Source organism: Anomaloglossus baeobatrachus, chromosome 3 (genome assembly GCF_048569485.1).
Source record: "Anomaloglossus baeobatrachus isolate aAnoBae1 chromosome 3, aAnoBae1.hap1, whole genome shotgun sequence".
Classification (NCBI taxonomy): domain Eukaryota; kingdom Metazoa; phylum Chordata; class Amphibia; order Anura; family Aromobatidae; genus Anomaloglossus; species Anomaloglossus baeobatrachus.
Window position 1 is genome coordinate 535,990,276 of NC_134355.1, and position 27,955 is coordinate 536,018,230.

The 27,955-nt window shown below is 46.8% G+C and overlaps 1 protein-coding gene across 1 annotated transcript in view; it reads right to left on the reverse strand.

Moving 5' to 3' along the window:
- LOC142295509 (phospholipid scramblase 1-like) overlaps positions 1-27,955 on the reverse strand; it is a 126,132-nt gene that overhangs the window by 86,322 nt on the left and 11,855 nt on the right. Inside the window, exons 2-4 of the mRNA XM_075338606.1 lie at positions 19,838-19,870; positions 16,454-16,602; positions 2,364-2,406 (exon numbers count right to left, since the gene is read on the reverse strand). Of these exons, the coding sequence (XP_075194721.1) occupies positions 2,364-2,406; positions 16,454-16,602; positions 19,838-19,850 (205 nt within the window). The 5' untranslated portion in view covers positions 19,851-19,870. The remainder of the gene's footprint in view (positions 1-2,363; positions 2,407-16,453; positions 16,603-19,837; positions 19,871-27,955) is intronic.

Consider the following 27,955-nt stretch of genomic DNA (forward strand, 5'->3'; position numbering starts at 1 on the left):
CGCAGGGATCTGTGCTAGGACCAATTCTTTTTAATCTTTTAATTAATGACCTTGTGGATGGGATAGAAAGTAAAGTGTCAGTCTTTCCTGACGACACCAAACTATTTAGGATATTAAAAACTGAACTTGATAGTACAATATTATAAAACAATCTGGATAAGATGTCAGAATGGGCAGACACTTGATAAATGAGATTTAATGTTAATAAATGTAAAGTAATGCAGCTAGGATGGAGTAATCCCATAGCAGCATATACAGTAAATGGAAGTAAACTCGGGACTACAGAACAGAAGAAGGACTTGGGTATTCTCATTACAAATAAGCTGAGCAGCAGCACTCAATGTCAAGCAGCAGCTGCTAAAGCAAACAAGATTTTAAGGTGTGTAAAAAGAGAGATTATATCCCATGATATCCCTCTATAAATCAGTTGTAAGGCCACATATGGAATATGGGATCCAGTTTTGGGTTTCAAATTTTAAAAAGAATATTGAGAAGTTTGAGTCAGTTCAAAGGCGAGTAACTAGACTACTAAAAGGAATGGAAGGCCTCCCATATGATGAGAGGTTGAAAAAGTTAGATTTGTTTAACTTAGAAAAAAAAATCTCAGAGGAGATCTCATTTATATGTATAAATGCATATGTGGGCAATACAAAGGACTGGCACATTACTTATCCCTTCCAAAGACAGTACTAAGGACCAGGGGGCACTCACTGCGAGTGGAAGAAAAGCGATTCCAGCAGCTAAATAGGAAAGGGTTCTTTACAATTAGAGCAGTCAGACTGTGGAATGCCCTACCACAAGAGGTAGTAATGGCAGATACTATAACAGCTTTTAAAAAAGGGCTGGATGATTTCCTCAGTACACACAACATTGGCGGTTATAAATGATTTAGTGATAAAATATATAATTGCTGGAGGAAGGTTGAACTAGATGGACCTAGGTCTTTTTCCAAACTATGTAACTATGTAAATATGAAAAAGTCCAGCTCACATTCAAACCAGCACTCCGGAGCAAAAGAATACAGCGTCACAGTGTGTGGATAAAACAGAAATTTATTGAATGTCCATGCAAAGGTAAAATACAGTCATCAATGTCAATAAAAAAAAAATTAAAACAGAACTACGCGTTTCGAATGATCAACATTCGTAATCATGATCTTGATTTCTATTCTATCCATACACCGTTAAGCTGGATTTTTGTCCTTTTATGCCGAGTTGCCTAAGTAACTGTGTCCGTAGCTGTGCCATCCTCAAACAGGACACCATGTTTAGGGTCAAATGTTATGCAGAAAATATTGACTGACTTACAAGCTTGCACAAAAATTGGTATATTTATTTTCATGTACGCTAGTAATGGTGCAATTTTAGTTACATATATAGGAGCTTATAGACACAAGGTATGCTCCTGAAATGCCATATCTCTATTTTTAGAACCTCCATCATGCCCTCCACAGGTGGCGATACATAAGTAATAGTAAGCAGGAAGATGTCATTAAAATAAATGGGGCACGGAGACCTCACTGATGGTTTGACTTGTAATAGCGTCAAGTGGCAACATGAAATGGACCTTATTTTTGTCTTCACTACTGGGACCTGGGACCCCATCTTCTTTGCCACTATTATTTGAAGACTGTACAATAAACAGACTTTATCCCCCTCTGTTTGCTTAGCAGAATCTTAAGGCCCCTTTACACACTGAGACTTTCTAGCGATCCCACCAGCGATCTCGACCTGGCCGGGATCGCTGGAAAGTCTCTAACAGTCGCTGGTGAGCTGTCAAACAGGCAGACCTGGCCAACGATGCAGCAGCGATATGGACCTGCAGAACAACCTCGCTGGAAAGGGAACGCTAGCACGCCTATGGGCTGGGTTGCTAACGATGTCTTAACTGTTTCAAACATACCGATACATGCTGCGCAGTGGGAAACAAAGGACCAAAGAATGGTCCTGAATGACTTGTAGCAATCAGCGACCTCACAGTGGGGGCCAGGTCGCTGATGCGTGTCACACACTGCAATGTCGCTGGGGAGGTCGCTATTACGTCACAAAACCAGTGACGTTACAGTGATATCGCTAGCGATGTTGCAGTGTATAAAGGGGCTTTTACTTTTGACTGGAGATTTCTTAGCAAAAGATCCCTAAATTGTGCTACTGCCAAATGCAGTAATGAATTCCGCAATGTTTCCCACCTTACTGATAAAATACAGATGCTTCCTTGTACATCGAACAAGCACTAAACCACAGCTGCCAAGAAAGATGCCACCAGCCCAAGGTGATTCAGTGTGAATAGGTGGATCTTTAGCTTAATGTAGTGGAGCAGTACAAAGTAATGACAGAAGTAACATTTAATGTCTTTTTGCTTACCTTCCAGTAGTTCTGTTTGTTGGTGAATGATAAGTTGATCTATCTGTGGAAATAAATACATGAAAATAACATAAAAATAATTATATCACCGATAATATTAAAGCACAAAAATATGCAAATGACAAAACCCTGTTCATTAACTTTACAAAGATATTTAATGGAATTTTGACTGCATTACTGCCATATACGAGTACAGTTGTGCTCAAAAGTTTACATACCCTGGTAGATTTTTTTGCTTTCTTAGCTTTTTTCAGAGAATATGAATGATAACACAAAATGTTTTTTTTCCACTCATGGTTAGTGGTTGGGTGAAGACATTTATTGCCAAACTACTGTGTTTTCTCCTTTTAAATCATAATGACAACCAAAAACATCCAAATTACTCTGATCAAAAGTTCCCATACCCAGGTAATTTGGCCTGATAACAGGCGCAGAAGTTGACACAAATGGGTTTGAATAACTAATAAAGGTAACATCCTCACTTGTGACCTGTTTGCTTGTAATCAGTTTGAGTGCATAAAAGCTGAGTGATTTTCTGGGATCCAGACAGACTCTTACATCTTTTATCCAGCCACTGACGTTTCCGGATTGTGAGTCATGGAGAAAGCAAAAGAATTGTCAACGGATCTACGGGACAAGATAGTTGAACTCTATAAAACAGGAAAGGGATACAAAAAGATATCCAAAGAATTGATAATGCCCGTCAGCAGTGTTCAAACTGTGCTTAACAAATGAAAAAGAAGGGGCTCTGTAAAAACCAAATCAGGTAGACCAACAAAAATTTCGGCCACAACTCCCAGGAAAATTGTTTGGGATGCATAGAAAAACCCACAAATTACATCAGCTGAAATACAGGACTCATAGTAGTTTCAAAACAAATGTCTTCACCCAACCACTAACCATGAGTGGAAAAAAAAGATTTTGTGTTATCATTCATATTCTCTGAAAAAGGCCAATAAAGCAAAACATTGTCCATGGTATATAAATTTTTGAGCACAACTGTAGCATATACTTAGACAATGAAGGTAATTAGCACATAAATTGGCCAATACATGAGAACCCACCAGCCGTGACAAGTCGTACCTTTTTTTGATTGGATCCTAATCTAATCCTTATCAAACATACCCTTCACAGGCTAAAAGCTAGCAAATTTAAAGGGCAGGTAGGATTCACCACTAATTAAAAACAGCTGTAAGATTATGGGAGAAGCGCTCAGCCAAATTTGAATGCAGTCACCACCTCAAATAGTATACTACAAAAACTGAACAGCACCTCCAAACAAAAAAGGGACGCCTTGTCGCGACTGGTAGACTTACATGAATTGGCCAATTTATGCTTTTAAGTTCCTTCATTTTATAAATATATTTAGTGCTTGTATACATCTTAGTGTTTTCTTTTGCTTATATGTTATGCAGTCACAACTTACTTTATTCTGTTCAGACGTGCTGGTCATTTTTTTACTTTTGTAAAATATTTACTTTTAGTAAAGATGAAGCTTTGAATATCAATAAATTTCAATTCACATTGAAAAATTCTGTAAAATATTAGACCATGTCTTAGCAAGCATTAGTGCTTTAAAATCAATATCTGTTATGGAAATTTGAGTAAAAAAAAGGGAAGTTACAGTCATATAGCTGCTATAAGTCTCTCAGTCTCAGTGGGGTCAGTGTCTCACAGCACCTGTTATCCAAGCTCATGAGTGGAGCGTAATATGCAGCAGTCATCCCTGCTCCTCTTATATCACTAATGTTTAGTAAGATAAGGAATTATAATTGTAAAGTTAACGGATCCCTCTTTCTCCACTGCAAGTTCCAAACTTCTAACATGTTCCATATCATCCCACTCATAACAACATGAAGCAAAGAGCCACTGCCTCTGCTCTCAGAGCCCCCATTACCTCCCTGCCCAAAACACACCAAAGGAGGGAAGAGTACCAGTGATGCTATTATACTTGCGAGGCCCCTGGCAACTCGAATCAGCAACCCGCACTGCCTTGCCACAGCCCAATCACCTACACATCGACTCTGTGGACAACACGTAGCTTCAATGTAATGGTTGGGCACAGGGGCTGGGATCAAATAACATAATGGTTTAGGATGTCATATTGCTGAGGACAGGTGTCATAAGGCTGGAATGGGTTGATATCAGATAGACACCTATGGGCTGGGGCTGCCCAGCACTGTTCTTAAGTCATAATAATCAGAAGGCAGGAGTCTTCAGGGACTTGCTCCATGGTGTTGCAATTCTCTGTGGGTATTAGCATTGTGACTGTGTCGTCATCAGCAGCAGAACCATAGCAGCTAATGTGACGCCCTGAACTAGTCAGGTCGTCCCAGGTAGACCCCCCCCTGATTGGGTGACAGCAGCCAACCTAGAATCCCTTGTCACCACCCTCCAGGTTTGATGTACACACCAGTGGGGTGGGGCCAGGCAGTTGGCCCCGCCCACCGAGGAGTTCACAGGCCTGGAGGCGGGAAAACAGTCAGACAAGTGGTAGTATTGAGTAGAGAGAAGTCAAGTTCAAGGGCAAACCTGTGTCCAGGCCTGCCAACAGACTACCCCGGTGGCTGGGTCGGAGCCCAGTCACCTTTGGCAAGGAGGCAGATGGTGGTGACCGCCTGCAGGAGCTGGGATTACAGCTGGTGGAACCGTAGGGACCGAGGTTGGGTGGTGGCCCGCCGGTACGGAACCGGGGAACCGATTGGAAACTGGAGCACCAGGAGGGGAACTTAGACCCAGTACAAAGCCCTGAACTGACAGGGCCGAGTCAAATCAACTGATTGCGGACTGGACTTTAGGACCTATCCCACACAAAACCCGTTAGAAGACAACAGCCCAACCATACAGGGTAAAGCCACCGCCAAGGCATAGAGGCCCAAAGGGCCAGCGTCTGCGGGCAAACGGGCTCCTACGGCATATACAAGTCGGGGAGCGGACTACCGTTGCTTAGGCATAGGAGTCAAAACATCCATACAAAGAGGTGCAGGAGAAAGGCGGAAACCACCAACCTATTCAGGGAGAAGCTCCAGCCAGCTGCGGGCCCCGTTCATCACCCCGTTTGGTTTACCAGAGACTACAGTGCATTGTGTCATAGTGAGTACAACAGTGCCTTCGGACCGCGCTGCACCGCACCAGCATACGCCCGCAACCGCTCCCATGCTTCAGCACCTCCCTCGGGCCCCCGGGACCATCGCCCCTCTACCCACGGAGGGGTCAACACCAAGCTGCGCAACACCGTCCCCAGGAGGCCTAGTTAACGGCAGCGGTGGTGTCCATCTATTCACCACAACCCGAGGGTGGCGTCACGAACTTACATCCCAAACCAAACCACCGCGGCCCCGGCCGTGGAACCACCCCGTCAAGTCCCTGCGTGTAGCGCCAACTCCCTTGCAGAGCAACGTGACCCCCGGGTGTTGTGAATGTTAGTTATGTTTTGGCTGCTGGGAGGCTCCCTCTGGTGGCCAGGAATGGTTTGGACTTGGACCAGGTGTTTTGTGCAGTGGGTGTTTCCTTTGCTAACTCTCTGCTTATTTAAATCCTGGTCTGATTGCAGGCTGTTGCCGGATGTCAGTTGTTCTTTGTATCTCCAGCCTGCTTAATCTTGCTCTACACCACATCTTCCCCAGATAAGTGCTTGCTCTTTATTATTGTCTGGTTCTTTTGTTTATCTGGGTTTGTCATTTGCTGTGGTTGGTTTCAGTTTATTTGCTAGCAGGGATTTTCCCCCTTAGTGGATTGTTGAGGAACTCCCTGCAGTTCTGTGTGGAGTATAGCTCCTTTGGGTCCATGTGTTTGTGGCTTGTTGAATTTGTTATGATTCTTGTTTTCTGTTCATTGGTATGACAAGGGCACCTGGTATAAGACGGAGTTCAGATCGTGCGATCTGAGGGCCTTTTTGTACTATCAGGAAGTTGGTATTTTGCAGGGTTTTTCTCTGGCCACCATCAGTCCCTTTCCTGTCCTTTCCTATTTTAGTCAGTGGGGGCCTCACCTTTTGCTAATCCTGTCATCTACCTGTGTATTGTGTTTATCCTATATCACCGCAGTCTTTGAATGTGGGGGGCTAGCTATTCTTGTCTATTTTCTGAGGCAGAGAGTTATTCATCTTTCCTACCTTTAGGATAGTTAGTTCTCCGGCTGGGTTCGCGGTGCACAGGATGTTAGTTCACCCCTTGGCTACTTCTAGTTGTGATGGTTAGTAAGGGGATGGCGGCCAGATTAGTTGCCAATGCTCTTGTCACCTTCTGCCAATGATTTGTGGTGGTCTTCCATGGTTCCGGATCATAACACCCGGGTCCGTGAGAGGCTCGAGCCACCACCCACCGTACAAGCACGGATCCGAGTGGCTCGGCGGTCGCAGCCGAGCCCGCGGGGCGGTACACATCGATTCTTCTGGCGCTACGAACAGGATAGAACCATCCACTTACCTGTGGAAGTGTGCCTGGAAATTGTTGTTAGCGGCGTCCCGCTGAAAAATTGCAGAATCCGCCATCTTTGGCGTGAAAAGTTCCCGCCCGAGCCGTCTTCCCTGAACAGAAAGGGCGCGAAAAGCGAAACCCCACCCCCCGAGAGCAGAGCAGTGCAAAAGGCAAGGAGAGTGCCCGAAAAAGACCAAGGGGGGACGGAAAGAAGATGTTCGTACCTACCGGAGACGGCGAAGGAGCGTCAGCCGCAGGAGTGGCGGCGCCCAAAGACGGAAATGCGATAGCCCCCGCTCCGGTCGCACAAGCGGAGGAGGCCACGGGTCCGGCGGTCGTCCAGGTAATGCTGATCTCTTTGCCCTACGTGCCCGGCGCTGCCTGGTTACCCCAGTACGGTGGGAAGCCTGATACGTTACAGGCATTCCGGAAAAAGATATGCTCGGTTCTCGATCTGTATGCCATGACCGGCAGACAGCGTGCGGTGGTAGTGCTGGGGCAGCTGACCGGCGTGGCCGAGCAGGAGACGGAGACCTGAGCCGACGCGGACCGGGCCTCAGTGACCACCATCTTTCAAAAGCTCCAGACCGCCTTTGAGACCCGCACCAAAGCCGAGCTACGGATGCAGTTCTACCACTGTCAGCAGCGACCCGCAGACAGTATCAGAGACTATGCCCTGCGCCTGCAGACAGCCCTCCGAACCCTGAAGTGGGTGGATACCATCAACGAGGCCGACAGCAATAAGATGTTAGTGGAACAGTTTCTGCGGGGACTGGGGTCCGCCGAAGATCGCAAGCAGCTGCGGTTGTGGGCCCTGGAGCACCCTGAGCTGGACTTTACGGTACTGAAAGAATGGGCCATAAAGGCCCTGCAACCCATTGACGTTAGTGCCCCTGACGCGGCCCCTTGGCCGGCCGAATCTGCTCCCGTGTCGGTGGCGCCCCCGCTCCTGGCCCTGCCAGCCCCTGCTATGCCCGCCGGGGCGAGAGACGAGTTGGCCAAAAAGGTACAGCACATGAGTGAGGACCTCGTCCGGGTGATCGCCACACTCAAGCTCCCGCCAGGAGTCAAGCCTCCGGAAATGATCCAGCTCGCTGACAGCCCAGAGGACGTCCCTTGGATGCAGCGAAGGAAGAACACCAATTTGCGGTACGGGCCACCTGTGTGCTACAGGTGCAGCAAGCCTAGACATTACTCTATGCGATGCCCGTTAAACGAGCAACCCCTGAGGCCAAGGACCAATCCTCAGGAGTAGACCCTCGTGGCCCGGCTGATTGGCGAGACCGGTTTGTTGCAGGCTGCCCCATCATCTCCCTGGCAGTGGATAGAGTCCCGACCATTGCCCTGTTGGACACCGGATCGCAGGTAACCACTATGCCTTATTCCTTGTACCAGCGATATTAGGCCGATAATGAACTCGCCCCCCCGATGATAACATGACCGTTATTGCGGCCAATGGCCTCCCTATGACCCAAGTGGGACTCAGGGAGGTGACCCTGACCGTGGGACAGACCCAGCTGAAACACCAAGGGATGATTGTGGTGCTGAATGAGTCCAGTGACCGTAACCCGAAAGTGGTCCTGGGAACCAATGTGATTGAGCACTGTATGGGAGAGGTGTTGAGCTTGTTGCAGCAACTATCTGTCACTGCAGGAGGAGGTCGGCAGAGGGCCCTACAGCGTGAAATCCGGGCCCTCCTGCACCAGCAACAAGTGAATCTGACGGGTGGAGAGATTGGTGGAGTGCGGGTGATGGATGCAGCCCCTTTGGTGGTCCCGCCAAGGAGCAAAATGATGATTTGGTGTAGGGCAGCAGTAGGCCCCCAGGGACGGGATTACCCGGCGTTGGTGGAACCCTCGCCTTCGGAGCACTGGCCCACGGTGATGGTAGCCAGAGGGGTGATTGACGGGAGAGCGCCTGTGAGAGTGCTGAACTGCGGGGAGGAAGAGGTTAGGCTCCCCCGCTACACCACCATAGCTAAGCTGTTTACCATAGACCCCCACGCCATCCATGAGACCACCCCCACTACCCCTACACACAACCTGAGCAGTGACACCCCTTCTACGCCTCTAGAGGAGTGGTGTCGGGAGTTACATGTCGGTACTGAGTCTACCCCGGTACACCACAAAGACGGGGTATACAGGGTAGTACAGGAGTATGAGCAGGTTTTCAGCAAGCACCCGCTAGACTTCGGGAGGATTAAGGGGGTTTAACATCATATCCCCACAGGCACACATCCACCCATTAAAGAAAGGTATAGGCCGATACCACCAGCACATTATCAATGTGCCAAAGACATGTTGAGGAACATGAAGGAGGCAGGGGTCATCCGGGATAGTTGTAGTCCCTGGGCAGCTCCATTGGTGCTTGTAAAGAAGAAAGATGGTACCATGAGAATGTGTGTGGATTACCGGAAGATCAATCAGATAACGCATAAAGATGCCTACCCTCTCCCCCGTATTGAAGAGTCGCTGGCTGCACTAAAAACTGCTAATTATTTCTCTACCCTTGACCTTACCAGTGGATACGTGCAGGTGGTGGTTGCACCAGAAGACCGCGAGAAGACCGCATTTGCTACCCCCATGGGACTCTGCGAGTTCAACAGTATGCCGTTCAGGCTGTGCAATGCCCCGGGGACCTTCCAACGGCTCATGGAGTGCTGCTTGGGGCATCTCAACTTTGAGACTGTGCTATTGTATCTGGATGATGTGATCATGTATTCCAAGACATATGAGGCCCACCTGGAGCACCTGGCAGAAGTGTTCGCAGCCCTCTCCAAGTACGGGATGAAACTGAAGCCCTCTAAGTGCCATCTGCTGAAACCCAAGGTGCAATACCTCAAACATGTGGTGAGCGCAGAAGTTGTGGCCCCGGATCCGGAGAAGATTACTGCCATCAAGAGCTGGCCACGACCGGCCACAGTGAGGGAGGTGAGGCAGTTCCTTGGCCTGGTGGGCTACTACCGCCGTTTCATCAAGGGGTACACGAAGATGGCCGAGCCCATGCAAGATCTCCTCGTGGAACAGACAAGAATGGGATGGCCCCTGGTCCCCTGTTTGTTTGGGGCGAGAAACACGAGGAGTCTTTCCATCAGTTGAAGTCAGCCCTGATGGGAGAAGAAATCCTGGCCTACCCGGACTACGGCCTCCCGTTCGTCCTCTACACTGACGCCAGCAATGTGGGCCTGGGTGCGGTCCTGTCCCAGGTACAGGATGGGAAGGAAAAGGTGATCGCCTACGCTAGCAGAAAACTCCGGCTGATGGAAAGGAACCCCGAAAATTACAGCTCCTTCAAACTTGAGTTCTTAGCCCTCATGTGGGCAATAACTGAAAGGTTCAAGCATTACCTCGCGGCGGCAAAGTTTACTGCCTACACGGACAACAATCCGTTGACACACCTATATACGGCCAAGCTAGGCGCCCTGGAACAGTGGTGGATGGCTCGACTGTCCAATTACGATTTCACTATCAAGTACAGGGACGGCCGCAAGAACACTAATGCGGATGCCGCACCTACCCGATGAAGGGGTGGAGGACGACGACCTTGAAGAAATTGAGCTACCCGCATTCCATCAACCACGAGATGAGAAACCCTGCGTTAACCATCAGCAGGTGGACCTTGACCCGCTGCCCGGCCAGGGATGGCAGGAAGCTCAGGATCAGGAACCTGCGGTCCAGCTGGTCAAAGCCATGATCGCGCAGGGCTCCTCCAGGATGGATCCCGAAGCCCCCTCAGAAGCTCAACGGCCGTGGAAGGAGAGAAACCGGATGTACTTACATCAGGGGAAGCTGTATAGAGAGATGATCAATCCAAAGACCCACGAGAAGGTCCACCAGGTGGTGGTTCCCCAAGCCAGGGTCCTGCAGGCCTACCATGATGGCGCAGGGCACTTCGGTTGGAAAATGCTGGAGATGTTGCTGAGAGAGCGGTTTTACTGGAGTGGGATGCAGGAGTCTGTGGAGGCCTGGTGTCGAGAATGTGGCCCCTGCACACTGAGAAGGCAGGATGAAGCCAGCCAAAAGGCTCCCCTGCAGCTGATCGTCACCCACCAGCCATTGGAGTTGGTTGCCCTGGACCACGTCAAGCTCACGCCCAGCCGAAGCGGGTATACCTATGCTTTGACCATTGTTGACCACTACTCCAGGTTCATGGTGGTTGTCCCTGTTAAATATTTGACGGGCCCTACTGCAGTTAGAGCCTTCCAGGCCTACTTCTGCCGACTGCACGGCTACCCGGAGAGGGTGCTCACAGACCAGGGCTCGGCCTTTGAAGCGGAGGTGTTCCAAGAGTTCTGTCACTTGTACAGGTTTAAGAAGATCCGGACTATGCCATACTATGCCCAGACTAACAAGATGTGTGAGAAAATTAATCACCTAGTCCTGAACCTCCTCAAGCCACTACCGTTTGAGGAAAGGAACTTGTGGCCGAAGAAGTTGCCTGACCTGGTAGACATGTACAATAACATCCCCTGCAGTTCCACCAAGTGCACGCCCGCATATCTGATGAAAGCCTGACCATGATGGCACAGGGTACTTCGGTTGGAAAAAGCTGGAGATGTTGCTGAGAGAGCGGTTTTACTGGAGTGGGATGCAGGAGTCTGTGGAGGCCTGGTGTCGAGAATGTGGTCCCTGCACACTGAGAAGGCAGGATGAAGCCAGCCAGAAGGCTCCCCTGCAGCCGATCGTCACCCACCAGCCATTGGAGTTGGTTGCCCTGGACCACGTCAAGCTCACGCCCAGCCGAAGCGGGTATACCTATGCCTTGACCATTATAGACCACTACTCCAGGTTCATGGTGGTTGTCCCTGTTAAAGATTTGACGGGCCCTACTGCAGTTAGAGCCTTCCAGGCCTACTTCTGCCGACCGCACGGCTACCCGTAGAGGGTGCTCACAGACCAAGGATCGGCCTTTGAAGCGGAGGTGTTCCAAGAGTTCTGTCACTTGTACAGGTTTAAGAAGATCCGGACTATGCCATACCATGCCCAGACTAACAAGATGTATGAGAAAATGAATCACCTAGTCCTGAACCTCCTCAAGACACTACCGTTTGAGGAAAGGAACTTGTGGCCGGAGAAGTTGCCTGACCTGGTGGACATGTACAATAACATCCCCTGCAGTTCCACCAAGTGCACGCCCACATATCTGATGAAAGCCTGACCGGGATGGCTGCCCATGGACCTAGAAATGGACATAGAGGCACCCGAAGCCCTTCCCTCCACTAACAACTGGGAAACCAAGCGGCAGATGCAGTACCGACAGATCCAGGAGTATGTGGAAAGGAATCTGCGCCAGAGCCGAGAAAAGCAAGAGCAGCGCTTCAACAAGCGGGCTCCGGCTGCCCCCTTTGAACGCGGGGATGTGGTACTGAAGCGCAAGAGGAGGATGCATAAGCTCGACGATCAATGGGAAAGGACCCCGAATGTCATACAGCCCACTGGATGGGAGAACGAGAAGACCTACATGATCAGTCGTGACCGGGGGGAGACCACGGCTACCGTTTCCAGGGACCACCTGAAGAGATGCTCAGATTCCTTGAGGCTGGTGGATGAGGCTCCGGTCCCCGTGCCGAGCGGGGAAAAGAAGAAAGAGGTGATTCATACTGTAATGGGCGACTTCCCATTGGACTGGCCTATGCAGAATGGCGCGGTGATTGTTCCTGGGATAATGTTCCCACAACCCGTGGAAGAGAGAGAGACAGAAACGCCCGCCAGCGAGCCCAGGGATGCACCTTTACTGCGCCCCCGTAGGTCTCTACCTGCCATACCTGACACACGGGAAGAGGGACCAGTTGTCCCCTCTGTCCCACTGCCCCCCACTGACAACACTGGGCCCAGAAGGTCCACACACGCTAACCTAGGTAGGCCCCCGCTTAGGTACAGGGAGACTGCCATTTAGGTGTGCAATATGTTGATTGTGTAAATAGCTGAATGAATGAGCACTAATCACCCGAGGCTTTCACCTGATTTACCAAAAAGTTAAAGGCAGCGGAACCCGGCTGCCAAAGTGACACAGTCCCCGTTGGGACCCTACTGCCCGTCCCCGTTGGGACTTTGTTTTGAACCGTTTTACCTAAAGAAAAGGCTGAGAACTTGCAGGCCACCCAAAAACTACTGGGTTTGTAAATAATACCTTCCCTTTTAACCGGCCTTCCGGTTTCACAGCCTCCGGAGAGGCAGACTGGAGGATGGGCCTGCGGGAAATAGATGGCCGAGGCCCGCAACCACTACAACCGGTGGCCATCCTCCGAGTCGGTGGTCTCCTGGACGTTGGGCCCCTGAAAGAAACAGGCAATTGTGAAACCTGCACCCGTCCCGTTGGAAAACACATGGGCCCGTTCCTGGACTGGGGAAAAGGGGTGCTGCCCACTTCTTAGGGGCAGCATCAAGGTACAGGTTGTTTAGGAGGGTGAGTGAAGGACGCGGACCCGTTTCCCGTAATAATAAAAATGTTTTACGTTCGTAAAGTTCAAGTATGTGCCTCCCGTAAGGGAAGATGTAAAAAGCTAAAAATTTGAATGTTTGTACAACTGTTAGTATACTTGTACTACCCTGGTGGCTGGGTCGGAGCCCAGTCCCCTTTCGAAAGGAGGCAGACGGTGGTGGCCGCCTGCAGGAGCTGGGATTACAGCCAGTGGAACCGTAGGGAGCGGGGTCGGGCGGTGGCCCGCCGGTACCGAACCGGGGAACCGATTGGAAACCGGAGCACCAGGAGGGGTACTCAGACCCAGTACAAAGCCCTGAACTGACAGGGCCGAGTCAAATCAACTGATTGCGGACTGGACTTTAGGACCTATCCCACACAAGACCCGTTAGAAGACAACAGCCTAACCATACAAGGTAAAGCCACCGCCAAGGCATAGAGACCCAAAGGGCCAGCGTCTGTGGGCAAATGGGCTCCTACGGCATATACAAGTCGGGGAGCGGACTACCGTTGCTTAGGCATAGGAGTCAAAACATCCATACAAAGAGGTGCAGCAGAAAGGCAGAAACCACCAACCTATTCCGGGAGAAGCTGCAGCCAGCTGCGGGCCCCATTCATCACCCTGTTTGGTTTACCAGAGACTGCAGTGTATTGTGTCATAGTGAGTACACCAGTGCCTTCAGACCGCGCTGCACCGCACCAACATATGCCCGCAACCGCTCCCACGCTTCAGCACCTCCCTCGGGCCCCCGGGACCATCGCTCCCCTACCCACGGAAGGGTCAACACCAAGCTGCGCAACACCGTCCCCGGGATGCCTAGTTAACGGCAGCGGTGGTGTCCATCTATTCACCACAACCCGTGGGTGGCGTCACAAACTTACATCCCAAACCAAACCACCACAGCCCCGGCCGTGGAACCACCCCGTCAAGTCCCTGCGTGTAGCGCCAACTCCCTTGCAGAGTGACGTGACCCCCAGGTCCGTGAGAGGCTCGAGCCACCACCCACCGTACGAGCACGGATCCGAGCGGCAGTCGAGCCCGCGGGGCGGTACACTTGTCTACTCTCCACGCTACATTAGTATAGACTGCTGTAAATCCTCTATTCGCCATGAGCAGGGACGTCGTCAGCACCCGGCAAACCCGGTCAAATGCCGGACCCCTGGGCTGCCGGGGGGCCCACTTACAGTGGCAGGAGTGGTGTACCGTTACTTAGGGGGGAGGTGTCAGCGCTGTCACCAGTCTCCCCCTGCCGAGAATCGTGCTTTCAATTGTATCGGCATAGCAGTTGCTGATACAATTGAAAGCAATGATGAGAGAGGGAGCAGCGCGCTACGGAGCGCGGTGACGTCAACACTGTGCGCCTACATTGAGGTCAGAGCGAGAGATAGCAGTGGATGTGCTGAGGAGACCGGAGCAGCGGGGGAATGAGGAAAAGTGACTATGCATTCAATCACTGTGGCCAGACGACCATGGGGGCTGTATACTACATGAAGGTGCCTAATACTATCTGGGTCTGTACTATGCTATATAGGGCTGCATACTAGATGAAGGTGCCTAATGCTATCTGGGTCTGCACTGTGCTATTTAGGGGCTGTGTACTACATGAGGGTGCCTAATGCTATATGGGTCTGCATAATGCCATATGGGAGCTGCATAATGCCATATGGGGGCTGCATAATGCCATATGTGAGCTGCATAGTGCAATATGGGGGTTGCATAATGCTACATAGGGACTACATAATACTATATTGAGGACTATGGGGGATTGATAACATGATGGAAGAATATGGGGCTGCATACTACTATACCCCCAGAGTTGTATGTTCCCTCCATCCCCGTGCTGTATACCCCCTCAGAGCTGTATGTCCCCCCCCCACCCTTGAGCTATATACCCCCAGAGCTGCATGTAACCCCCCCACCTCAGAGCTGTTTTCCCCCCACCCTAGAGCCACTGCCCCCCTCTAGAGCTGCATGCTCACCATTGCTGTATACCCCTTTCCTCAGTAATATGTATGCCCCCCAGTAATGTGTATGTCCACAGCCTCTCTTGTGATGTATATACAGCAGTGTTAGTGTTCTCTATGTGCGGCTATGTCTGTTAGTGACTGCCACCAATCAGCGTAGCACAGACACATGCCCAGGAGGAGCTGGATGGAGACAAGCAGGGAGGTGAATGAGGCTGTTGCAGGCTTCCCAATATTAGAAATATCTCTAATGTGTCTGTGTGTGCATGTATAATGTGTATCTATGTATGTCAGAGTATATGACTGTGTCTAGATTTATGTCTGTTTATATGTGTTTTTGTCTCTTTAAATATACTGTATATGTAAATATATGTATATGTATGCCTGTATGTGTATGTATCTGTGCATGTCTATGTGTGGATGGGGCCCACTGAGACTCTTTCGCCAAGGGCCCACAAAAACCTGGAGCCGGCCCTGGCCATGGGTAAAATAGTGTAGCTGCACATACTTTTGCTCATTCAGAACTCATAAGTTCTCCTCCGAGGAGCTTATAAGCACCATGAGTAGGATACACCTCTTCAGTTGGGGATGGAGACCCTCAGATATGTTTCTACTCCCCTGAGCTGATGTCCTCGCTTCACCTCCAAATAAAGTTGGGTCGAAACATGCTTCAGGGTCTGAGATGGAAGTTGATGCAGTGATCCATATCCATCATGAGTTTTTCAGTATTGCATTTTCTTTGCATATATATTAATTTAGGTAATTCTGCCTGACTGTATATTACATGACATTAATATTAGGCTTTCCTTGCAATCTAAAGTATGCAGTTAATATACTGTACAACTACATTATGTTTACTATGCCATCTAGTGACCAATTCTAGAAATACACTACATCTATTTGGATGACCTTTTCCACGTTAATCTCCTTCCTCCTCTGTATATGTATGTATGTATGAGTATGTAGATATATATAGACAGATGCAGTGTAGAGTAGGACCCAGCAATTGAGGTTGCCATGACGTTGGCTGTGGGGCAGATATTACAATAGCCATTCTAATATGCCAAATACCTCATTTGTTTGCAATCATTTCTATACAGGATTTCTGATCTGGTATATATGCTTTTACTCTCTTTCTTTCTTAGATTTTTTTCATTCACTGAGTCTTTGATGTTTTATTCTGCAGTGCACAACACTTTTTTCTCTGGAAAGATGTTCCACAGTGGAACATACAGTATCTTAACATCTTAGAGGAAGCTGCAATCAGAAGAATCATTGTTTTCTGACCTGACTTAGATATTCTACTCCTGGAGGGCAGTTGGGAAGTTCCGGAGGTGCCGGCATCCATGTACTTCTGAAATCACCTGAATGTGGTGGTTGGTTCTCAAAAGTGGGATCTTCACCATAAAAACAATAGTTCGTTTGCCCAGGTATACCTGGTAAATATATAACATAATTGCAAAGTAAATGTTGAACATCATACTGCATTACATTTGGAATTATACAAAGCTTTTAGAACATATCTGCAATTTTTGGATATCACATTTACATTAAAAAACAGGTTTACCCAGTCACATTTAGCAGGTGAGAACTTTAAACACTTTAAGTGTGAAGAATGATTAATAGTCCTCTATATTGTTACTGAATAAGAGGAGGACAATAAAGAATAGAAAGTAGAAACCTACTAAAACAAGCCTAACCTGAAAGATGACTCCATACTGATCTAGTGACATGTTGTATGTATTTCCCTAATCTTACGCCCCGTCATACATGAGATTGCTAACGTTTCTGTGACGCAGCAGCGATCTCGTTATGTGTGACACCTACCAGCGATCAGGCCACTGCTGTGAGATCGCTAGTCATTGCTGAATGGTTGGGACCATTTTCTTCAAAGGTGATGTTCAGCTGGGCAGGACGCATCGCTGTGTTTGACGCCTACCAACAATCTCCTAACACAGTCCCAACGCCCGCCGAGATCGTTATAAAGGTCGCTGATTGTTACTGCATCGTTGGTAAGGTCTGACTATGTAACATCTCACTAGTGACCTCCCAGCGACTTATCAGCGATCCTTATCAGGTCATATCGTTTTCAGGATCGCTTGTAAGTCGTTAAATGTGACGGGGGCATTACACTTATTGCTGTCTTTAATCCAATATACAATATATTTATAGGCTTAATACAGAGGGGTAGGCTTAGGTACTATCATTTGGTGTGTTTTTGAAGCTACATATTTTCACAGCGCAAAAAATGAAGTGTACTGCAGTTCTAGCAAAATGAATGTGATTTATAAATTCCTTTTATTTGTACATTTTCTCCATAGACTTGAATGAGAGGAGGAAAATTCCCATGTAAAATACACATATAAACTGCATATGACTTTATTATTACCATACAATTTTATCAAAGCTAAGTAACAAAGCAGCTTAAGGTAAAACATTTTCAAAAGAGACAATAATTATGCGTGTAAAAAAAGCACTCAAAAAACGCAATGTATACAGGAAATTAACCTGATTTAGCAAAATGGTGCAGAAATCAAAACTCACCAAATATTCCTTGTGGTAACTTCATATATTTAGGCTAAGAACAATTAGGAGTATTTGGGAAGTGCTGATTTCTGCACCAATTTGCTAAATTAGTTTTTTATGTTTTTGAGAAGTAATAAATATATGGTCAATTCACATTAGCATGGTTTGTTTGGCTCTTTTTTTTGTAGTTGAGGGATTGATCTCAGAAGGATGCAAACTTTTATTTTTTCCTTCTTTTGGCATGTGTTTTCCCTTGTCTAGTAAATTAAATGGTAAAAAATGGTTCCTGGTAGACACTCACAGGACTGAAAAAGATAATCATGAGATAATCTTGCCCCTCTGTAACTGCACATTATGAAGCAGGGGACTGTACTCATGGATTATATTGGGCCATTCAGTTTACTTTTGTGGAGGGGAGACGGGCAATATAGTTAGTGTAGATGCATTTCTTATATTCAAAGAAAAGAATTATGTGGGGTTTATAGTATTCAAATCTGCCACCCCCGTTTCAACAGCCGGGCTGCTCGGATCCGGATCCGTGGTGGCTCGAGGGGCGTCAGAACCCGGGGGTCGTGATGCCACTCAAATGAATATTTACAGGGGATTGTAGTTAGAGTTCGTGACGCCACCTGTGGTGTGAGGTAATGTGGAGTACCACCACTGCAATTGGGAGTACCCGAGGCAATGGAGTGGGGCAGTCGGATGTTAGGACCCTCCATGGGTAGGGGGGATGCCCCGGGACTCGGTGATGGTGTTCGGGGAGTGCCGTGGGGAATGAAGGGAGTCACTTGCGCACTTACTCAGTCCAAAAAGCTGACACCGACAACTGGATAAACCAAATTTCTGGCCACCGCTGCCACTGAAAGGAGCTAGTTTGGGTCCCATCCCCGATGGTGCTGTCTGGTGATCTGGGACCTTCCTCCTGGCACTGAGTTCACTTCTTTGTTGGTTCCTGTAGTATAGAATTAGTCAGGCCCCGCTCCCCAGTGTGGCTAACTGTGGGAGCTTGCTCTCAGGGTTCACGCTTCGGATTTTCTGGACCGTTTTGGTGGAAAGTCCTATCCCCCTCGTTGCGCTAGTACTCCAATTTTGGAGCAGGTGGAGAGCGGATCTTGAAGGCTCCGTTCTCGTCAGGTAAATTGTCAGGTTGCCTGAATCTACTCCTAGACCTAGGGTCCACGTACCCCGTCGGACCCTGGTCTGAGCCCAGTGATGGTACAAGGCTGCCGGCTGTCCTCCTTGACAGTTCCGAGCGCCCTTGTCACGATCCCCTGCAACCGGGGGTCCAGCTCCCACTAGGCCCAGACCAACGTCTGCTACCTAGTTGCTTCTAAGGAGCCCGGCTCCTGACCTCCTCTCTCCTTCACTTCCTATACTTCACTGACTTACTCCTGACACTCCTGACCTCCCCTTAACCAACCACCCCCAGTGGGCGACACTATTCCACTCAGGCCGTCCACTGGTGTGTCTGGTGGGTGTGGCGCAGAGTGTACCTAGGAATTTAACTAGCTGATGTAGACAACACCATGTAGTTGTGGACCCATAACCAAGGAGGAGGTGGATATTGCACGGGAGGGAAGATTGTACAATACCCTGTGAAGACCTGATAGTCCAGGGGCGTCACACAAACACTATTCAGCTATTCATCTCATACGAAACTGACCCTACACTAACAACGCAAATAAACCATTTACATATTTTCCTTATTTCTATTATCTTTTCTAACAAAAATCACATGAAAATCTAATGAAAATCACATTTTTTGCTCCAGTATACTGTACAATTTTTTAGAATTTATTGTTAAGAGTGGTTTGTAGCAGTGATAATGAGGGGCAGGATGGCTAATATTTAGAGTGGGCATTGTGGCAATTTTGCTTGTGTCGCAAAGGGCCTATCTTTGATAAAAGGAGGTCTGTACATGAATGTAACATATGTGCCAGGAGCTTTACCGTCACATACATGAAACAAGGTGTGAAATAAGCCTGAGGCTGACTATGGCGGCCCTCTTAAATGGAAGGGTCTTGTGATGTTTTCAGCTGGAACAAGAAGCGCTTGTCCCACCAATGAATAATTCAAATTAATGGCTCTTATTGTCCTTCATATCAGCATAAATGTAACATTATATGAGAAACGTCACATACTCACCATTTGGTTCCATTTCCACAATAATAAATGTCCCTAGAACCAAAAAAATAAAAAAATACTATAATAATTTTCATCACTTGTGTTTAACATGTAGATTTATATTGTAACATTGTGTATGTTGCTTAATAATATGAGTGACTCTTACATCTGACTCGGTTTCATTAAATATTTTAACACAATGCAAGAACTAACATAAATGTAGATGACATTACTCAGATAAATTATTTATTACAAAACCCATTAATTATGAAGCATCAGTGTGATGGTAACAGATATACTCATACTGTAGTCTGGAATGACAGATGGAGCAATTCTGCACGGTATAGAATATATTTTTCCAATGAAACATTGATTTTCTATATAAATGTCATATAGTTGTGAAATGATATAATAATAATAATAATAATAATAAGGCTTGTCCCAGGTGATGGTCTGGTTCACTGGTTCATAGTAACACATAATAGCACACACTTTGTATACTTTTTTTCAATACCATGGTTAATTTCTATTACTATTCCTTTAGTCTTAACTCTATGTGAATGGCTACATTATTTATAGCAAATATTGTATTAATCTGTCTCTCTTGTACTAAAGCCACATAAAAGGGATATCCCCATTTATTGAATATGCACAGTATAGGTTATAATTGCATGGTAGTGTTGGGTCCTGTGAGGAGCTGGCTGCGGACTGAAGACTATTGGACCAATGGACGTAGAGCGGAGTCCATGTTTCTAAGAGATTCAGACTATTTCCAGCGTGGTCAGCTAGTTATGTCGATCTCATTGTTGTTCTCATTGTTGTGTTTTATTAGAAATTTCCTTGCTTGTCAGTTTAAAGGCCACTTCACACATAACGAGATCGTAAACGAGATCGTTACTACGTCACAGTTTCTGTGACGCAAGAACGACTTCAATTGCGATCTCGTCACGTTTGACACGTACCAACGATTCACCCCCTGCTGTGAAATCGCTGATCGATGCCGAACAGCTTGGGCCATTTTTGGCTCGTTGGAGTCCTGCTGGGCTGCATGAATCTGTATGTTTGACACCCTATTAACGATTTAGTTGACGACCTAGATGAGATGCACGAAGGCGTGTTGTTGCATCCCCGTTTCCACGCCCCTTCTGCACCCATTGGTTGGCGCTGAGAACAATAGTGTGTAGTTACGTCACCATTTCCGCGCCCCTCTCTGCACCGATTGGTTAGCAATGAGAACACTATTGCGTTCTGATTGGGTATCGCTTCATGCTTTGTTCCCTTTGTGACCTTTTCAAAGAAGTGTATATCAATGTAGAATCCAAGCGGAATCGCAAATACGATCTCACCGACACTCGAGAGCACTGCAGTGATACTCCAGGTGCAGCTGCGGCTTCGATCCGAAAAACACACCAACAAAGCGACCGGGTACAATGGACGAAGGAATCAGGGTGGAGACGCAGGTTCTATCTCAAAGCAAAGCGCAAAAGAAGTGACAAAGGGTGACGCGATCCAAAATTTAACCGCTAGATACGCCCCCTGCATGCCCAATCAGAACGCAGTATTGGACACCAATCAGAGCGGAGGGTGTGGAAAAGGCGACGCCCACCCGGCCGCTCAATCAGAACGCAGTATTGGCCGCCAATGAAAGCGGAGGGGGGTATGGAAAAGGCGACGCAAATGCACGCCTACGTGACTCACTGCATTTTACTACGCCCCTAATGGGATTGGAATCGTTAACATAGTTGCTGTGTGACAGGGTCCCAGCGATTTGAAAGATCGTTGTACGGGACGCATGCTCGTTCATAAACTCGTTATGTGTGACACCCAACATGCGATTTCAACAACGACTCATAAACGATCCAGAAAGTGTGACGTAGTTGCGATCTCGTTCACGATCTCGTTATGTGTGACTGGACCTTAAGGTACACAGAAGAGGCCAAGCACGAGATTAGTAATTAAAGTAATGAAATTATTCCACCACTCTCGTTAGTGTCTCAGGAGTCTTAATTAAGCCATTGTTCTGCAAGCCACTAGTCTCATTATGTGGATGGTGAAAGTAGACCCAGTGGAGCCATCACCATAGGGGGTCTCACATGCAGGTGAGGGGCTCGGCCTCACCAAAATACCTCCACCAATGCACAGTTAGCTTGGAGGGGGGTGTTTCCCGGGGTCCAATCTCGATCCTGGGGGGTGGCTTGGGGTACTTAGGATACTGACCAGGGGATGAAGGTTGTTGCTAACTGGAGCTGAATACACGTGCTAAGTCATAGTATGCATTGTTTGGAGGAGCATAGGCTGTGACTGCACACCATACTGGTGGGAGATACAAAAGCTGTGGGTCAACCAAAAGTTAGGAGGCAGTGGGTATCACCTGGTACAGGGGCAGTAGAACTACCTGTCCCAGTTTGGAATCTCATGGACTGATGACATATTATTTTGACCATCTACCCAGAATTGCTCTAAGACCATGGATGGAAGAAATAAAAATAATTGCATTGTTAACCGGCCTAGGTGCTCACAGGTGCTCAGATCCTCACAGATCCCCTCAATTGAACCTGTATTTGTCTTGAGAACAGAACAGTAGGGCACATTCAGATATCAGATTTTTTTAACATACAATAAAAATTAGCATTTTCATAGTAGTGTCAGAGTTTCTTCAGAGTTTTGTTTGAGTTTCATCAGTTTTTTCTCTGATGAGAAAAAGTTTTTTCACTATCTGCTATCAGTCCATGAAAAACGGACAGCACTCGTATGACATCCACAGACTTTCATTTATGGGTTTGATCCAACACTGGGATCAATATTGGACATGGCACTGTGATTTTGCTCAGTCCGCAAAAAATCATGGACATGTGAACACAGCCCCACAGACTATGATAGACACGCGTGATATCCATCAAAAACACAGGGAGCACTTGTACGAAAATAACTGATGTCTAAATGAGCTCTTATTGTGCCCTGATATTCCTGGAGAGTTGATTGGAGTTTCTATACAAACGAAAGGAAGAGAGATGAGCATATCTATGGAAACTCCGACTACTTATGCGAGTAAGAGCCATGTTCTCAAAATAGATGCAGGACTCACCTTCCATACATTTATGGTATATCCTGTTAATAAGCCACATTTATTCAAGATGTGAATACCCCTTTAATAAAACAAAGTGGCAATAAATGTGATTTTAAAATCCTTACCATCGCTGAAACATTAGTTGAAAATTTGATTGATCTTCTTAATGTTGATTTCACACACAGATTAAAATAAAACACATGCCACTGCAGTTTCTGATGCAGGTGCTTCAGCCAAAGTAAGAAGAATACCTAGAACAAAGGAGAGTGTACATCTTATGTGGCGCCCCTGAGGGTCCAGTTGCCACAGAGTACTGCACTTTATTTAAGGTGTGATATTCGCCTCAGGTAAGGAGGGGGTTAATCACTGGTGTTCCACATTCACACCTTAAATAAAGCTTAGGAGCCTTCCCACAGGGGGATTGCTCAGGGTAGGCAGAGGGGTGGCCATCATGATGCATGGGACTTCCCCGGTCATTGAAGCCAGCCAGCTGGGGGGCGGGTTCCACTTTGAGTAGAAGTAGGAGCACACTTACACGATCTTCAGTCAGTCTACCCGGGACACCAGTTCTGGGACATGACACCATTACCTCTTTCTTCTCTTCTCTTCACGGTGACTGGGGCTTGGAGTGGAGCCCTTGGCCCAAGTTCCTCGCGGCTGGAAGGGCAACTCTGAAAAGGACTTTCTTCTTTCAAACACCGGCAGCTGCTTCTAACTTATCCGAGGTCGACAGGGCACATCACAACGAGTGACCAGTACTATCCGGGCGAGCGACACAAAGAGTGAGTAAAAGACACCTGGAACCGCAGCATTTGACTCGGACTCTCATTACCGCCGCCGCCGCCCCGTGCCTCGTCGCCAAATGCCACCGCCATCACTGCTCCCCTCATCATCCTTCCCGGGACCTGCTCTGCTTGTGGGAAGCGACACCATCTCTGCTGTTATTACCATCCACCCAGGAGGACAGCGACAGCAGCGGCGGCTAATCTCTGGCTGTGTACCACAGGTGGCATCACAACAATCTTCCTACTACAATCTCCATCATCCTTCTTCCTTATTGGTGTACACCTCGGGGCACGAAACTGGGCAGGCCACCGCAACATCCCAGACCACCACACCAGCCCGGTGACGAGTAATTCAGGTGCGAGACCCTGCATGCTTGATTCCTCCTGCCCCCCTGGGTGCTACACCTACATTAAAGCACCACTCCAGAGATTTTTTCATTTCAGTGCTGCAGTGATGCTTTAAATCTAAAGGGTGCTTTACACAGTGCGACATCGCTAGCGATCTCGTTAGCGATGTAACACGCCAGATTGCACATACAATTTTGCCGACATCGCACATGTGACCAGCGCTTAAAAAATGACCTATGTGCGATCTCGGCAAATCTTATCTGCGATCTGGCATGTCACATCGCTAATGAGATCTCTAGTGATGTCGCAGTGTGTAAAGCACCCTTTAGCACTTTAAGTCCCAGAGAGGGGTCATTTAAAATTTCTACCTTTTGGAACCCAGAGACGGGTCGAATGACCTGAAGGATTTTAGCTAACATCCAATAATCACCGTCTTTTGTTCTGTAATTAAGGCCATTACTGTCGCACCACAGAAGGTTGTTGTTTTCCATTGAGTTTAGCCATTTAGTTTCTAGTTAGTTCTATTCAGTTTATTGTATTTGTCATTTGACCCTCTTTTGGGACTTCAGGGGGGAGCTCGAAATTTCTGAGACTTCTAGTGTTAGTCTTCAACCCCCTGATTTATACTCATCTAGTGCTGTCTTCATCTGTTATCCGCGTAGCTCTTGTCAGTCTCCGGCGATTTGTAACCTGCCAGAAGCTTCAGTGTTTCATGGGGGGTGCCAGAGGTTACAAATCAATACAAGCCTCTTTCTAGCCTCGTTCTGGCTTTCATAGAGTTATATTGAGAGCTTGTGATGTAATTTCTGACTTCCGGCCAGTCAGAAGTTACAGGCACAAGATGGCACCGCCAGACTGAAGTGGCACAATAAAATCAATGAAGCTACCAAAGGGTAAGTAAAATACAGGGGGCAGGAGGCTTATATCTAAAGTGCTACTTCAGTGCTGAAAAAAAACAATACACTGGAGTGGTGCTTTGAAAGCATTTTCTACCATCTAAAAACAATGTCCCAAACTTTTGTACACACATAATATTATACTCCCCTACTCAAGGTTCAGCACCAGTGCAGATACTCTCCTACTCTAGGTCCAGTGCAGATGCAGATATTCTCCTGCTCTACACTGTGTGCAGAATTATTAGGCAAATGAGTATTTTGATCACATGATACTTTATATACATGTTGTTCTACACCAAGCTGTATAGGCCTAAGAGCCAAGTACCAATTAAGTAAATCAGGTGATGTGCATCTCTGTAATGAGGAGGGGTGTGGTGTAATGACATCAACATCCTATATAAAGTGTGCTTAATTATTAGGCAACTTCCTTTCCTTTGGAAAAATGGGTCAGAAGAGAGATTTGACGGGCTCTGAAAAGTCCAAAATTGTGAGATGTCTTGCAGAGGGTTGCAGCAGTCTTGAAATTGCCAACCTTTGAAGTGTGATCACTGAACAATCAAGCGTTTCATAGCAAATAGCCAACAGGGTCGCAAGAAGCGTGTTGGACAAAAAAGGCGTAAAATAGCTGCCCATGAATTGAGGAAAATCAAGCGTGAAGCTGTCAAGATGCCATTTTCCACCAGTTTGGTAATATTTCAGAGCTGCAACGTAACTGGAGTGTCAAAAAGCACAACGTGTGCCATACTTAGGGACATGGCCAAGGTAAGGAAGGCTGAAAAACTACCATTTTTGAACAAGAAACATAAGATAAAACGTCAAGACTGGGCCAAGAAATATCTTAAGACTGATTTTTTAAAGGTTTTATGGACTGATGAAATGAGAGTGTCTCTTGATGGGTCAGATGGATGGGCCAGAGGCTGAATCAGTAAAGGGCAGAGAGCTCCACTCCAATTCAGACACTAGCAAGGTGGAGGTGTGGTACTGGTATGGGCTGATATCAGCAAAGATGAACTTGTGGGAACTTTTCGGTTTCAGGATGGAGTGAAGCTCAACTCCCAGACCTACTGCCAGTTTCTGGAAGACAACTTCTTCAAGCAGTGGTTCAGGAAGAAGTCGGTATTCAAGAAAAACATGATTTTCATGCAGAATAATGCTCCATCACATGCATCCAACTACTCCACAGCGTGGCTGGCCAGTAAAGGTCTAAAAGATGAAAAAAAATGACATAGTACCCTTGTTCACCTGATCTGAACCCCATAGAGAACCTGTGGTCCCTCATAAAATGTGAGATCTACAGGGAGGGAAAACAGTACAGCTCTCGGAACAGTGTCTGGGAGGCTGTGGTGGCTGCTGCACACAATTTTGATTGTTAATAGATCAAGCAACTGACAGAATCTATGGATGATAGGCTGTTTAGTGTCATCATAAAGAAAGGTGGCTATATTGGTCACTAATTTTTTGGTGGTTTTGTTTCTGTATGTCAGAAATGTTTATTTCTAAATTTCGTGCAGTTATATTGGTTTACCTGGTGAAAATAAACAAGTGAGATGGGAATATATTTGGTTTTTATTAAGTTGCCTAACAATTCTGCACAGTAATAGTTACCTGCACAAACAGATATCCTCCTAAGATAGCCAAATCTAAAAAAAACCACTCCAACTTCCAAAAATATTAAGCTTTGATGTTTGAGTCTTTTGGGTTGATTGAGAACATAGTTATTGATCAATAATAAAAAAATCCTCTAAAGTACAACTTGCCTAATAAATAATTCTGCACATGGTATAGGTCCAGCACCAGTGCAGATACTTTCCTACTCAAAGTCCAGAAATGGTTCTCCACTGTTGCACTGGTCTCTTTACTTAGTACATCACCGCTGAAGCCAATGACTGAGCTCTGTGGCTCTGTCAATGTAAACTTCCATTGGCATTTGTAAAATTTATAAACTAAATTGACAAAAAAAGTAGCAAAGTTAAATTAATCTACATGCACAGGGGGCTGTGACAGCATTGCTACAGCACACAACAAATGAAAGTTTACATTGAGTGCACAACGTATAGGAGAACATTGAATTACTGAATTGCATTATCTCTATATACACTATACTTATGAACTTGAGGTTATTGAGAGACATATTTAGTTGCTTCACCAACAGACATACCTTGCCTGGACCAAGAATCAACCCCCAATCAATGGCCATTGTACATGTGTAGCAGCGATGCCCTATGAGGAGTGGGGTTAGGTGTTACATAGCCAGAACCAGCAACTGATGCCATCAAAGTTATCACTGATCGCTTCAGTTTAACCTCTTAAGAGCAATTGTCAAGTGTCATGAGTGCTTTTTCGCCATTTTGGGGGGGGGTTTCAATAATTTTTATGATGTGTTTTTTACTTAGATTTTTCGTTATTTTTTTTTTTTACTCCACTTAACAATGAAGAAACTGCTTGTGGTTATTCAAGCAGAAACAAAGTAAAAGCACCCAAAAAGATGTCGAGGTGTCTTTCAATCCTTTCCTTTCAATCCTTTCCGTTGACATCTATTATAATTTTTAGAGTGTCTTTGGAGTGGAAAATGCGAAGAATAGTCAGGTCACTTCTTTTAACCACCTGGCGTCTTTGAAAACTTTAACCCCTTCAGCCCCAGGGCACTTTCCGTTTTTGCGTTTTTGTTTTTGTCTCCCCTTCTTCCGAAAGCCGTAACTTTTTTATTTTCCCGTCAATCTTGCCATATGAGGGCTTGTTTTTTGCGGGACAAGTTGTACTTTTAAATCAAACCATAAGTTTTACCATATGGTGTACTGGAAAACATCAAGAAAATTCCGAAAGGGGAAAAATTGCAAAAAAAGTGTGATGGCACAATAGTTTTTGGGATATTTTATTCACGGTGTTCACTATATGGTAAAACTGATGTATGGGTATGATGCCTGAGGTCGGTGCAAGTTTGTCGACACCAAACATGTATAGGTTTACTTGTATCTAAGGGGTTAAAAAAAATTCACAAGCTTGTCCAATAAAAGTGGCGCACGTTTTGCGCCATTTTCCGAAA